Source organism: Apostichopus japonicus, chromosome 6 (genome assembly GCF_037975245.1).
Source record: "Apostichopus japonicus isolate 1M-3 chromosome 6, ASM3797524v1, whole genome shotgun sequence".
NCBI lineage: Eukaryota > Metazoa > Echinodermata > Holothuroidea > Aspidochirotida > Stichopodidae > Apostichopus > Apostichopus japonicus.
Genome location: NC_092566.1, coordinates 1,869,919 through 1,884,903, shown reverse-complemented (window position 1 = coordinate 1,884,903; position 14,985 = coordinate 1,869,919). Strand labels below are relative to the sequence as shown.

The 14,985-nt window shown below is 38.0% G+C and overlaps 2 protein-coding genes across 3 annotated transcripts; both read right to left on the bottom strand.

Annotated features, from left to right (window-relative positions):
- Positions 1-107: 107 nt before the first annotated feature.
- Positions 108-2,250, bottom strand: LOC139968632 (uncharacterized). Of its 2 annotated transcripts, none has more exons than XM_071972822.1 (3): positions 2,096-2,250; positions 1,219-1,539; positions 108-769 (listed from the first exon to the last, which is right to left on the bottom strand). In XM_071972822.1, exons 2-3 carry the CDS (start codon positions 1,521-1,523, stop codon positions 112-114), a joined length of 963 nt encoding a protein of 320 aa, XP_071828923.1. In that variant the 5' UTR covers positions 1,524-1,539; positions 2,096-2,250; the 3' UTR covers positions 108-111. The 2 variants fall into 2 exon arrangements, with proteins under 2 accessions (XP_071828923.1, XP_071828924.1); XM_071972823.1 differs by having other exon boundaries at positions 1,988-2,130.
- A 779-nt stretch (positions 2,251-3,029) lies between these two features.
- LOC139968630 (histone acetyltransferase KAT8-like) lies at positions 3,030-14,263 on the bottom strand. The gene is made up of 10 exons (XM_071972820.1): positions 13,952-14,263; positions 11,987-12,064; positions 11,122-11,282; positions 10,510-10,563; positions 10,066-10,230; positions 7,654-7,743; positions 7,185-7,325; positions 6,559-6,652; positions 5,702-5,852; positions 3,030-4,062 (listed from the first exon to the last, which is right to left on the bottom strand). The coding sequence occupies exons 1-10, from the start codon at positions 14,166-14,168 to the stop codon at positions 3,840-3,842; spliced, it is 1,374 nt and encodes a 457-aa protein (XP_071828921.1). The 5' UTR covers positions 14,169-14,263; the 3' UTR covers positions 3,030-3,839.
- Positions 14,264-14,985: the final 722 nt, after the last annotated feature.

Sequence of the window (14,985 nt, the reverse complement as noted above, 5' to 3'; positions counted from 1 at the left end):
CGAATGCCTGGAAAGATATATGCAAAGAAAACATGGAAGATCCTAAAGTTAGTTTTTTTTTTCTCCAGCAGCCCAGTGGAGTTTGGGCTCTCTCTCTTGTCCTACCAACATTTAACACAGTCTGTGCGCATACATTTCTTCATAAAAGGGCATTGAATTTTCAATGTATTCCTTCAGTTCTGATGTAACTGGAAGCTCTGGGTTGGAGGTACCTCTTGGATAAGAAGGAGGGTCAAATTTAGTTGATTCTGCAGCCTTTGATGTAAATCCTGACTTCATCATCGCTTCTAATAGCACAATATCACCTGACCCCTTCCACTTGTCCAATATAACCTCCATGTTACCATCCCAGTTTAAATACGACTTCTTAAAAGGTATACCTATCTTCTCAAAATATTTTGGCAAGACGATATCCGGATGGCTCATTAGATCATGCGCATCCAATATGACAGGTTCGTACTCAGCGTTCAGAAAATGTTTCCAAAGTTTGTGGTGAATCTTAAAGACATCACTGACTGGGATGAAAGGCAAAATATTCCCAAGATGGGATGCCTCCCACTGTTTAGAATCTATGAATAACCTCTTGACAGTGGCTAGCTTACAACTGACATAGACCTCTTGTGGGTGTCGGATAAGGAAGGTCTGGCGAGAGGCAGGAACTTGTGGCAAGTATTCAAGGTGTTCATCAATGGCCATGGATTGATCTTTGATGAAGATAAAATTCTTGTCAGGTTCTGGTTTTTCTAGTCTTTCCTTCACGTAAGAGTAGCTTAATTGGTTAAAAATATGAAAAAAAGAATGAAATCAATTACCAATCAAAACAGATACTAAAATCTGTGTAAATCTTATTTGAAATTTCCTGGAGGGACATAGCTGGTACAATTAAGAATCAATGTTAGACAGAACAAATGCCTTTTCTTCTGTACTGTCATATTTTGACACAAAGATAAATGTTTGAAATATAGATGTTACATGCCTATCTTTTGTAATAAGTGAACCTGATAAAACATTTTGTCAGGTAATTTTCACACATTTTCAGTTTCAGGATCCTCGATCATCCACTCCCTACTGTAGCTCCTCTCTCCTCTCCCAAACTCTGCTCAACTATCAAAACCTTGTCAAGTTAGAAAAATATAATTAACAGAAGCTCGAATATCTGAATGTTTTCATCCGCCAAACTTTCAAGATGTCATAATTTTTGAAGACAATAATACCAACCTCATTGATTTCTGGTCTATAAGGTTAACTGATTTGGCCATCTTTTTAGCCATTTCTGCTCTGACAAGTTTCATAGATTCTTCTTCTTCTGCCTTTCGTAACTCTGTTCTCATCTTCTCTGCTAATTCATCGCCTTTCCTACAGTCTGGGTTATATGCTGTTTCATTGAAATGGCATGCCATGTAGGGTTCCATCCACACTACAGCATTATCCACAAAGGTCATACACTTGGTCATTGCTGTGCTGCATGACCTTGGTACAACCCAGAGGAATATTCTTTTAGTTTCTTCTTCTTCAGCAGCCATGTTGTCCTATACACTTCTGAGAAATGAGCATGGAGAACATGAACCTGAATTGTAGAGTAATAACATACATTACCAGTCATATGATAGAACCATAGAAATTGAAAATTTTCCTAGCTATAGTGTGCTATAATTGGAGCAGATCTTTAACTTAGTAAATTGGTGGAGCCTGATAAACTTATTGATGCAATCATGAACTAGTTGATGGATACAAGTATGGTATACCTTATTAATGTAGGCCTAACATTAAAATATGAAACACTGTTACCTTCTTCTTTAATAAGTACATGTGTCATCTTAAATATCGCCAAGTTAGCATACCACCCTACTACTACAAAAAAACCAAGCCCGAATACCAATTAGCTTGTACGGTGTATCATGTATGTCGTATTCAGTTAGGCACACAGTAGCCTAACTGAGGCCTCGCCCTAGGTTCTAGTCTAAGTTACAGAGCCCGATCATCATACCAGGTGGCAGCTGCTTCCTGATATTGACATTTACCAGTAACAATTTGTAACCCTAACAGACGTAGTTAATAAACAAGGGCATTCAGTCTTGAAAGATGAATTACTGACCTTGGGTAAGAATTTACTGTTGATACTAGTTCACGTCAAGTACTCTGTAATTCCCCCTTGAACTTCGAACTGATTCATGTCACATGTAATGTGGATTACCCTGGGAATGTCGGTGGTTTCCCAAAGCAACAACAAACAAGAGATTTGCAGAACCTTTGCATGAAAGTATAACCAAGCAATTTCTGAGAGAAACGATGATAGACTAGTTGATAGTCTTCAAATGGAGAGGTGGGGGATTGCAACTTATTTTACTAACAGTTTGTCAAAGTAAGCTCACTTATGCAAAGCACAACTAATTTGGCATATTCTGTACTTAAATTTGCTGATGTAAATCTGGCTGACGCAATGATCTAAGCAACTAACAGCTTCGTGTTGTGTTGCAATTAAGTCAACCTAAATATGGCAATGATAAAGTTTAATACTGTGATAACGGAAGACCACAATTTATTTTCTTCTTTGAGAATTATAAAAAGAGTATGTTGATTCATGTAACAAATGTCAAAGAGTGGGCAAGATCAATCACTCACTCAGTTGTCAAGGGGTTTGTCTACAGGGTAGGGCCAAAAAGGTTTAAGTTTAGTGAATCCAAGGGGTTAGGAAGCCAATAGAAGCCCATTTGCAGATATGTAACTGTTGCCATCCTAGGAAGCATGCTAAAGAATTGTCACTGTTTACCTTAAGATCATTTTTTTTTTTGTAGCTGGTTTTGGAAATAAGAAAGGGGTCTCCCTGAATCCATTCCCCAGCCATTGTATAATCTATGGAATCAGCATCATCTTAATTCACTGCTCCATACTTCTGCAAGTTGTTAGTTCTGTTTGCCCTACTGTCATCACCTAATTTAGAATAAACTAAAACAATGATCATTCAATTTAGCTAGCAAGTTGGTAGAGAGTGATTAAAAAAGTACCACAAAAAAAGTACCAAAAAAATGTTGTAAGGTTAAGCACAGCTGCTATTCAAACTTAACATTTATTTACATCTTTTTACAAAGTAAATTACAATTATACACAAATAAAATGGAAGCCCATAACTACACACTACCTAACATGGGTTACAACTCAATATGACTGGATGATATTATGTAAGTTGAGGGATAGATAAAACATAAAAAATGGTAACTCATTCACAGAGGTGACAGACTAAACTAAAGTACAGAGTTTGTCAACATGGCTACTAACAGCAAAGCCACAGCACCACAAAAGTACCCTCCCATCTGCTGCAATGTCTCCCTCTACCCCATCCCACCCCCTCCTACCCCCACCCCACATTAATGAGCCAAGAGGAAAGAATCGCCATATCGCTTTAGCAAATTTGGAGTGCACCATAGACTTGGCATATCTCTAATGACCTGGAAAAGGCCATTACATTTCTTTCCACAAATATATGAAATGAAAATGAAATGAAATGACTTATCAAAAGCTAACTTGGAGCTCTGTTGATTGATAGCTGTATACAAGTTATTACTGTTACACAAAACACATTACATGTAGACTTCCACATTCCATCATTATCTACCATTACTTCTTCTTGTTCACTTATTTCTGTAATTGCTGGGATAGATCCACACTAATCTCACATTAATAAAATGGGGTTAACTGTTCTAATTCGTTTGCTTGGGAAGTCACCAATGATGTTATGTAAGTAAATCCAAGCACCAACTGTTTCAAATGTAACTTTTCTGTAAACCTCTGTCCGAAAAACGGAAGGATGCTGCAAAATTTACACCACAGATGATCTTTTGCTACTTTTTGAATTTCTTCAAGACAGGATGTTTCTTTGGAGCAGTCCACTTCAAACATGTCGAATCCACTAAGAGTCTTGGTCTCTTGAACTGGGTACTCTTCAGATGCTCCTCCACCAGTTTGGGGGTCACACAGACCACATGTTGACCCTTCCAGTACTTCACCATGTTCAAGGCTTGTAACGTGTTGATAATATCATGCTGTGTTATGCTCGTCATTTGACTACAGGAGGGAAGGAAACAGATTACGAGTAGTGGAACAATTTTTGTTCATTGTCATACCATGGCGTTTGATGCCTGTATAGCCATTCCTTTGATTGGGAGTGCCAGTCAGGTGCTACAGTACCTTGTTTACCATGTAAGAGGGATCTCCCCCCACCCCCCTTTTCCCAGCCCCAACTTTTCTTATATAAAATCCAAGAGGCTGTAAGGAATGGGGGTTACATTTCCAAAACGTATCTATCAGTAAAACTTTAAAAATGAAAATACTTGAAATAGCAAAGAAATTGTTGGCTAAAATGGCAGGATTTGAAAATAAATAGGTAGTAGTCACACTGCCACATTACTTGATTTGACTAAGCTTTCTTGCTTTCAAGTTAAGTCTGGTTTTGACATATTCACTGTCATAAGCTGTATAAGTGACATAGAAAAGTGATGCAACTGAGTAACTATGACTACTACAGATGAAGAACCTATCGCAATCATGGGCGTCAACAGGTGGGGGACGGGGGGACATGTCCCCCCCACTTTCAAAAGTGGAGGGGATATCATATCATTTGTCCCACCAACTTTTCAGAGTAGTTATTAAAAAAAAATCACATGCATATGCGAGATTTTCTATTTAAGGTCAAGAAATCTGGACTCCCTGGGCCCCTGCTATCTATCACTTGCACCGTCATTTATCTCCCATTCTCCCAATATCCTAAATCTGCCCATCTAATCCGTTCGGGGGGGGGGGGGGGGAGGGGGGAGACCATTCGAAAGTGTATTGAATCTTGCACACATGTTGTTTGTATGGGTTCCAAGGGATTAGGTAAGCCATACAGGTAGATGGTGATGAGTTACTATGTTCATATCACTACCTCCAGTCCCTTGGACTGGACGGACGAATAGGGGTGTAGGGGTTAAGTAATTAAGGCTACATGTATTCGCCGGATATGGTAGATCTTTATTGTTGAGTGCCGGTTAGGCGCTACACACGCTCTGCGCGCGGTGCCTTTTTTGATTATTATTTATTTTCTGATTATTATTATTAAAGTACCTGGGCACATAACAACTGACGTCTCGCACCTACATGCATGTATTATATATACCACTCCACTCATCCCGGAGGTGACGGCGCCACTTTTTCAATATTTCGTTTGAGATGGACGCTGTGTAATTCGTCTCCCTTGGTGTCAGAACGGCATCTTTCTACCAGTACTTTCTGTCGGGATTTAGTTTTGTGAGACAAAATTTCTCCTCACAGATCTGGTTCTGATGTAACTAAAAACGACTCAGGAAGGCCGTCTCCTGCGATCTAGGGGGTCTTATGTACCCAAAATTTTCTGGTACGCTACGCGCCAACCAATGGTGGCACTCCGCTTAGATAGTATAGTGTCCCCCTCACTTTCTGAAACCTGCTGACGCCCATGATCGCAATCAATCAGCAGCAACTACGAGATGAACTGTTCAGTTGGCAGAGCACAGGACTTGTAATACTGAACTAATTGACCTTTCAAATCCACTTCTAGCCGATACAAATAACATACTTTACTCTCACAAATATGAAATGAAAGATCAGCAAACACAATTCTTACATTCTTACAATTTCTTACATTCAACAGAGAGCTTGCCGATATCTTATTCTTAGACAAGTTTACCTTAAATCTCGAATAGAAAGCGTTCCTTTGAAATCCCTCAGAATTTCCAGAAGGACCCAAGACCAGTAACTACGGTAACTCAGCTTGCCCAAGTCAGAGAGTGGCTTCTCTGGAGATCCTACAGTTGTTTCAAGTTTTGAGAGCTCGTAACCTGTTCATGAGAATAAGGATCGTTTCTTAGACAGTAAAAGAAACCAGCATAAAAATTACCCTAAATTCTCCTAAAATAAAACCACACTCATGTTGGGGTAGACGTGTTAAGTGTCCAAGTCACAGCTAGAAGGGAATTATCAGAAATGGTAGTTTTAGTTTCATAATTAGGATTTAATTAAAACATGTAACAGAATACCTCACAAAGTACATATATATCACTTATTTCAGAGGAAGTATCATGCACTAAGTTTGTTTATGTCTACAGTAAGTTAAAAGTGTCTTGAGAATTACTCAAAATGTGTGCTTACTGCTCACAAAACAATGGTGAAAGTTGTGAGGGCCTTTTTATCTCTTGAAAAGGAAATTTTAACCTCTAAACACTCTGCCACCCTATATTAAAATCCCTGCTTTACTAGCAGTTGTTTAAAGCAGGATAAAGATTTCAGAATATTTCAGAATGTTGACCCCTGGATAATAAAATGACCACCCAGAAATAAATAAATAAGGTTGTCCAATTCCATTCAGCTTAATTCTTGGCGTTGTTTACCAGAAAATAATCTGTTGAAAGTTTTCGGACAATTTTCTAACAAGAAATGTCGTAGACAATTGGGCAACCCTTGCATGTCAGTCAAGCATAATGCAGAATCCAATATAGTAACATAAAACATAATTTGAAAGTATAACATAGTCATTAAAAGACTCACTGAATGCGATAAGGAATTTTCCATAACCTTTCCTTTGATACGGAGGCAAAATTAAAATGCAGGCCACATTATTCCCATCTGGCGATTCCTTCTCCTGCAAAGAGAAAACAGAAAATGCTACCAATTTTTAAAGATTAAAGCTTATTTTGGGTAAGGTATGATATTCATCACATATAAATACATCACCTACAATTTACCTTATATTAATATTCCCCTCCTTGAATCCTTCCTTAGCTGCTAAGTCTATAACATGGATATTTGGTCATACCATTTGGTTGGTTCTATGACTTAAACAGTTTATCACTGAAGAAAAACTCTGTATTCTTGGAAGTCACTGATTCAAACCCTACTCCAGTCAAAATACATCTTTATTCCTTTAAAGTGAGACATAAATTCAATAAAGGAACTTTCAGAAAGTGCTTTATAAAGCACTCCAGCAGTATGTGACTCAAAAAACATCCTCAACAGTAAATGAGCATGTGAGAGAGACACTTTCACAATTCATCAAGATTGAAAGTTTGTAGACTCTGACAGTGGTTGATTTAGAAGACAGAGTACCTGGGTGTTGACCCTGTTTGACCTCACATTAACAGACAAACAAACAAACACCTTCAACACTGACTTACCTTCGAGAAATAACCCACAAGATGAGCACCGTGTCTGTCGACTTCAGTCAGAACATAAAACATGAAAGGTTCCACATCAAAGTAAAGAGTCTTATGGTCAAGAAAGAGTTTCGCTAACAGGCACAGATTTTGGCAATATATCTGAAAAGTAACGTGAATGGAGACATTATAAACTAAGAATAATTTGATCAAATTGTTCCCATTAAAGGAGATGCATGGTGATAGCAGTCTTTTCAACCTGAATGGTGTTATGTTATCACTGATGTTTTGTTGGTACATACTAGTTAGCAAGACTAATCAAATGGACAGTTAACACAGAAGGACAAATGGACCTGTCAAATGGGGGGGGGGGTTGTTAGAAATAGCTAAAGAAACCTTTCTATGATAAATTTCTGGCACATCAGAGATGTGCAAATGACTCTATTAAACGAAACGAAGAGTAAGTGGACAAGAAGTTAAGAATAAATACCTTATGGTCCCTGCCATCTACCTCATACACTGATATCGACCCCTTTCTGTAGATTTCTGTACCCACCGGTTGCCTCCAATTACACTCCGTCTGAAAGAGGCAAAACGTTGAGAATTGAATCAAATGAATGCTATGCTGCAAAAATATCTCTATCAGCAAATAACTAACACAGGAAACTGACTAGAAGAGAGTCAAATAACCCTGGAAAAGTAGAGCATCGATTAACTGGCAGAGGATGTTAATCGCTTTCCCAGTTCAATGGTTTCAACCGTACCACATCCAAATGATTATTTGCAACTTCTAACTTTGTGCTATATACAAGGAATAATTTCTCTGAAGCACACTGCGATGCCACACAGAATGACCAAACTGTTAGGTAAGTGTTAGTGTTTGCACGGGTTATCCGGGTACCCGCCCGACGCGATACTACCCGGTTCCTAGTTTATTACCCGAATCCTAAGCAAAGTGTAATTTAAAAAAAAAAAAAAATTGGCAAACCAACGGTTAGGTAAATTTCCCATTGACTAAGTGTGGTGTTAGGCTACAATGTGGTCGAAGATAACAGCAATAACGATGGGGCCCGCTCGACGCGGTACTACCCGGTTCCTAATTTATTACCCGAATCATACGCAAAGTGTGATTGTTTAAAAAAAAAAAAATTGCAAACCGATGGTTAGGCTGATTTCCCATTGACTTAGTGTGGTGTTAGGCTACCATGTGTTCGAAGATAACAGCAATAACGAAAGCTTTCCATAGATATCTTATAACTGCGTCACAATTTCAGCTAATAAACAGATGGCTAGGCTAGACTACCCCCATTGACTTAGTGTGGTGTTAGGCAACCATGTGGTCAAACGTAACAGCAATAACGAAAGTATTCCATGGATGTCTTATAACTGCGTCACAACTCCAGCAAATAAACAGATGGTTAGGCTTAGCTAGATTTCTCATTGACTTAGTGTGGTGTTAGGCTACCATGTGGAAGAAATTATTATTTATTCATTCGTTTATTTCAAAGAAGGAAAGGCTGACAAGGAATTTTACGCGATGTTTATGGATTAAAGACGGGATAACTAAGAAATAGAAATCGCAAGTGGCTTTTTACTAATCGTTTATTCCAAATCGATCAAATTGCTCGAATCGCGCAATCTCGCGGCTAATGCGAACCCTGGGCCTGCATAATACTTAATAGATAGTAGTACTAGTAGTAGTAGGCCTATTAAAAACTGTTTAAGAGCTAAATTGGATATTTATATGGTTTGATCCAAATTCCAATAGACGTGCACGAGCTAGCATAAGCAGCGGCGGCAGTGCGATGTTAGTAGTAATGCTAATTATAATTAAATAATTAATTTATTAACAAGTTAATGAAAGAAACAGAAGCAAATAAAAATTATTGAGGGAGGTTTTATACCTTATCTTACACCTACGTGTTTGAACATGAAAACATTGTCAGTAGAGAATATAATGCATTTATTATAGCATCCAATATGTAATTTCTTGAAAATCGTGGTAAACAAATTTTTTCCGGGTACCCGGATACCCGACGGGTAACGGCCCTCGGGTACCCGGTTCCCGATTTTTGGACCCGTGTAAACACTAATAAGTGTAGACATGTAGTCCCCTGTAAATGAGACCCTAAATGTAGAAATGGAGTCTCTGTAAATGAAACCCTAAATGCAGATATGTAGTCTCTGTAAATGAAACCAATGAAACCAATCTTGCCTGCTTGTGATGAACAACATTCATGAAAATGTGAACATTAATATTATTCCCTGATGAGTCATTGCACTCTTTACTGCAAATACCAGATAGATTATTCCCGCTTAAGTAATGTCTTTAACTGTATCTCTGCCCCTCCCCCCCCCCCAGCCAACTTACTTACTTCCTCCCTTACTCTCTCTGTACATATCTCTTTCTCATTTCCTACTTCCGATGATCTCCACCAGCCAACTCACGCCCGCTCTCTATGTACACATCTCTTTCTCTAATACTGAAACTTAATTGGCTAACACATAAACTCATTAACATAAACTTAAAGAAAAATTTAAACAAAATACAACTACTTTGGATGAAGGAATACAAATATCTCAAATAGTGCAGTACGAAAAGCAAGGAACGTATGGACAGAGGGTGCATGGAAATAACACAACGAAAACAGCTAAAAATCTAAAGATCACTCTTACACTATATCACAAGAGACTACAATGTGAGTTACAGTAGTCCAACTGTTTATCCATACCATTAGTCTGAGATAGTTATTTCACTTTTTATCTTCAGGATAATGTATTTTGTAAACAGACGAAACTAGTTTTGGTTTGCGGTGTCTTAGTTACCTCAGTAAAATCCAAACTTTTAAAACATGGTATGATTTTTATTTCGAGTATTGTTAATGGTATTTAAAATACTTACGAGATGCTTTTTATGTGTTTTTTCAAACTTCATGTATTTGATACAATATTCACAGATCCAGAGTTTGGGTTGTTTACCGTACTCTTCGGGGAATGGAGAAAAGTACCAGGTGTCGATCTCATATTTACCAATCTGGACTCTGTCCACATACTTTACTTTGGTTATCTATGGTACAAGAGAAAGAAGTGAGAAATCAATTTCACTAAAACATTTCATTTATTTCCTGAAACCTTCATTTGATTCATGAAAGAAATCTGTGGGGGTACATTAATTGATCAATTACAAACTTATTTACACTCCAACTTGTTTTCTTGCTATGGAGACTGTAACATTTAGAACCCCTCTTTCCCCCCCCCCATCCCCCACCCTCTGCGATAACCTTTTGGCAGTAATTCCCTTAAGTTGCCAGAGATTGTGATTTCAATGCCACTACTCATTTCTTACCAGTTCATGTTCTCTTTCAAGGGCAGCTGTTGTGGGATCCATTTCTGCATAGCTCTGCAGAAGAAGAAGAAAAAGGCAAACGAAATATAAGCAACCAAAAACTGTCACAATGTTATCAACAATACTGTTAGTTCAAACTGTGCTACAGATAGAATAAAGCGATCATTATTAAAATCGGAAAGGACTTAAACATGTTAAACTCTGTCTGATCAAAGGTTAGAGGTCAAAGGTTAGAGGTCAAGGTCAGAGGTGATGGTAATTTATATTCACACTCATCTGGTACAGCAGAGAAGAATGCAAAAAGATTGCCACATTGCCACAAAATGCAAAAAGATTGCCACATTGCCTCAAAATGTAAAAAGATTGCCACAAAATACGAAGATGAATAGCATGTGTCATAAAAGAAAACTTACCATTTTTTCAGTGGGGGGGGGGGGGGGAAGGGGGTTAATTTACGATAGAACAAAATTTCAAAATCATATCTAAGCAATGCTTATTTCATGCTACCATGAGTTTAGACAACAGAAACCTAGAGATAATCAAACTTTAAAAGTGTCCAGACGTTTCAAGAAGTATTTTCAAGAAGACTAGATACATGTGTAAGATAACTACCTTTTGGACGTGATTGATTTCATCATGTTTTCGTTTTTGGTTTCTTGTGATCTTCCTCTCAGCCTGTTCCTCGAACACCTGTTCTGCTTCATCTTTTGCTTGGGGAACGCCTTTGATGTTCATCCGCTCCTGGACGACCCATTCGTCCATCCGTCTGTTCACTTTAATGAAAATGAATGAAGACAAAACTGACATTGCAGAGTCTAACCCAAATGTGTTTGATATGACGTGACAGTTGTCTAGACGAAAATATTCACTTCAAACTATCAGTACCGAAAAGAGATCATTTGAGCTGACAGAATGGGCGTCCTATTGTTTACAGTACACTTTAACTCAGAATGTTTGCTTTAGTCATCAGTTTTTCTTATGATAATGATTAATTCATATAGCAGTTAACAATACTACACCTATTTCTTTGATTAGTTAACCAAGTCTGCAAGGAAAATTTCAGCTCTGGATTTTCACAACTTTATCCACTTGCTCAAAAAAGAAAGTATTTGAAGAATCTACTGGCTAAAACCAAGTCAGGTCTTTTTTCTTGAATAAGAACACACAACCAGTTACTGTACACTTATGGGAGCAGCTCCATAATAATAAGCGGTAATACAGGACTCATAATAGATACGGAAATCATGTAGATTCTATGAGAGCAGCTAATCATAATACTTGCTGATAATGAGCGAATACAGGGCTTATATGTATGGCAATAATGCCAATTAATAGACTGATGACCATGTGTAACCAATTATCATGTGTTTGTCTGTTTGTTATTATCTACTGGCAAATGGCAACGTCAACAGGTATTTAGCTTGTAAAATAGCCCAAATGTTTGGACCTGAAATCAATGTACAGTATATATACTCACTTCCTTCATAATGGATGTAATATTCTCGTCTATTCTTCTCCACCTCATTTAATCTCATCTGAACAATCTCGCCATTATCTGTAGGACAGAAAAACAACCTGGATATATTTAGAACTAATCACAAATCTCTATAAATATTTAGGACTAGATCCATATGTACGATAGTAAGCTCTTACCTGTAAATAAATTGTTTGAAAGGAAAATGTAACATACAAAGCTCCTCCGTAATTGTCTTCTTTTTGTTACTAAATTAACTTTGCACTTACTGTGTAATTGCCTATAGCCTCCACTGAGTTTGTGTTACTCTTTCAGAGTTGTTCATCACATGCCAAGCTGGACAGCCACACCTTTCACTTTCAAAATGTTGTCATAAGCAAGCTAATAATTGGTGTAAAAGTTTACTGTCTCACACATGTTAAATCAGAGTCTTGAACAAATCATACTAAAATATGTTGACATTTTTATAAGGTACACAACACCAAGCTTTCTAATACTAATATAAACCATGTAAATTCTGGTCTCACTTGTCTTAAAGTTTAGGCTAGGCTAGGCCTAGGCTAGTGGTTATCATCCTTATTTAACCGACGATGTGGTTTAGTAATGCAAATACAACCAGTGGTCGTGTAAATTTAAGCAAGAGAGCCATCCTTATTTGCCCCCTGATCAAATAAATAGCCTGGCTCTCTAAATTCCTGTAAATTCTTTCATTTTTCCACGCAAAATCCCAGTGAAACGGGGAAAATATACTTATCCTTACCAACAAATAAACAAATGACACCGACTGTATGCTAGGCTATAAACATTTCCTTAACTTTTTCAAACTCAGTCAAAAGGAAAACACAAACACCGCTTGATTAAAGAAAACATTTTTGAGATACATAGGCTGCAAAAGCTGCTGACCGGTGGTCAAACATCAAAACAAGTTCACACAAACTTTCAATGTTAAGTGTTCAGTTAAGAATGCAAAATTACTTACAAATTATGAATAGTAATAATAATAATCATACAGTTCTTATGTATGACTCCAGCCTCAGGTGACATAAATGCTCCAAACTTGCATGGAAAGCAGTTAAACAACATCAATTTTATATGACTCAAGATGTCTTCAAAAGAAAAATTTCCATCAAAAACTCCTAATGGCATTGAACTGAGGCAACCTTTCAGCAATGCCAAGTTTAGTTCTCTGTTTCTAACAAGGCTAGTCCTACTGTAACTAGCCTAACCTTTAGCCCTTTCTAGGCTAATACAAAATCTGAGGGATAATCATCACTGCTTACCTTTTTTGAGCTATTTTATCTCTAGTCTTAGCATCACAAATTACAGTATCATTATTCATAACTTGAAGCAATTATAGAATATCCCACCAGGTGAAAACAACCCCTCAAATAGAGTGGCTACGACAAGATTTCCAAATCTTTTGAAAGTCCAACTTAACCTCTTTAAAGGAAAAATGTGCTCATATCCTAGCATGGATGTGCTAAGGAATATTTTTGAGTACTGGGCCGGTTTGTGCTGTAGCATGTAGTGTCCTGGTAGCCTGTAGTGTAGTGTACTGGGGGAGGGGTCTCAGGGGTGGGTGTCCCCCTTCCCCCAATGGATATTTTTTGCAAGTATGCTTAGATGGCAAATGGTGCTATTTTTTTTCTTATTACAGAGTTAACTTCTGTGCCAAGTATTCTCCCATATTTTTGGTAATGGATAAAATTGGTAAATTAATCATCAAAAATAGTGCCAGGGATAGGCCTAATGCTTAAAATACTGTTTGTGCTGGTCGGCATTCAGAACTGCTGCCAGCATGACCACATACTGCTAAGAATCGCGAATTACCGTCTTATACTATCATAAATTCGTTTTATGATTGTTTTTACTGACCATTCAGTCAGAAGCCAGCACTTTAAGTTTAACTACTAACTTTAGCGTTACGGATAGAATGTTATTGTTACACTTCTTATGTTAACCACTCACGCCAAGTGTTGTCGAGTCTTTTGACCAGGAAGGTATCGCCTATTTTTAAGCCGAAAGGATCATCTGCCTCAAGATCTTTCCCTTCTAAAAAATTAGCTGGAACATTTTCCTTTGATTCTTCTGTCCCATCGGTCTTTGACACCTTGTCATCTGTATTTGTTCTTGCAGGCATAGCAGCAGTCTCCTCGCTGTCGATGTCAGCCATTACTATCACCATGTGTCGTTTACTGTGTGCATATAATGCATACACTATAGCAATGATGTGTATAGCATTAGCAGTAGTGCACACAACATGTGTATTCTCAGGCAGGTTGTTTGTAAATTGTTTGTTATGACGCGGATGAGGACCTATTTGCGCGAAATGTGCCTCACAAAAACAGGCGCATGCTCATTCGGAAATGTGTGAGTGACGTCATGTGCTGTAAACGCCTAACTTGGAGCGCCAATAGTGCAACAATTTAAGCTTGCTTCTTTAGAGCCAAACAAGGTACAAATAATCTGATGAAGAACCAATTATCGCATGAACCCTAATTTCAGTATAGCAAGGGCCCAATTTCTGGTAATGTAACGAAAGTGAGGAGATCGTTTTGAGCTTTTAGGTTCTATGTTGGTCATTTAAGTTTTGTGCTTGAAGAACTGCATTTGTATACCCGCCAAAGACCAAAAGGTGATGCTTCATTTTATGCGTGAGAAATGCGGGGTGCACACCCTGCAGTTCAAGAATTTATCAGTGTAACATCCACAATAGTGATATCATATCATTATCATAGGAGTAATGAATAATTAGTAATTTGTGATCAGGAATATTGCTTAAAAAGATGTTGTAAAACTAGGGGCAATAAAGTGATTCACTGGCTGGGAGCCAGGAATTGGATGGGCACCCACAGTTTAGGGAAGGGCTTCACTAACAATTTACAGATGAAGAGGCAGAATACTCTTGTCCTGTAAATTGTGAAGTAGGCCTAAACATCACAGCACAGAGGAGGGGGGGGGGCAGTAGTCTACTGCACGGAGGAGGGGTTGGGAGGAAAATT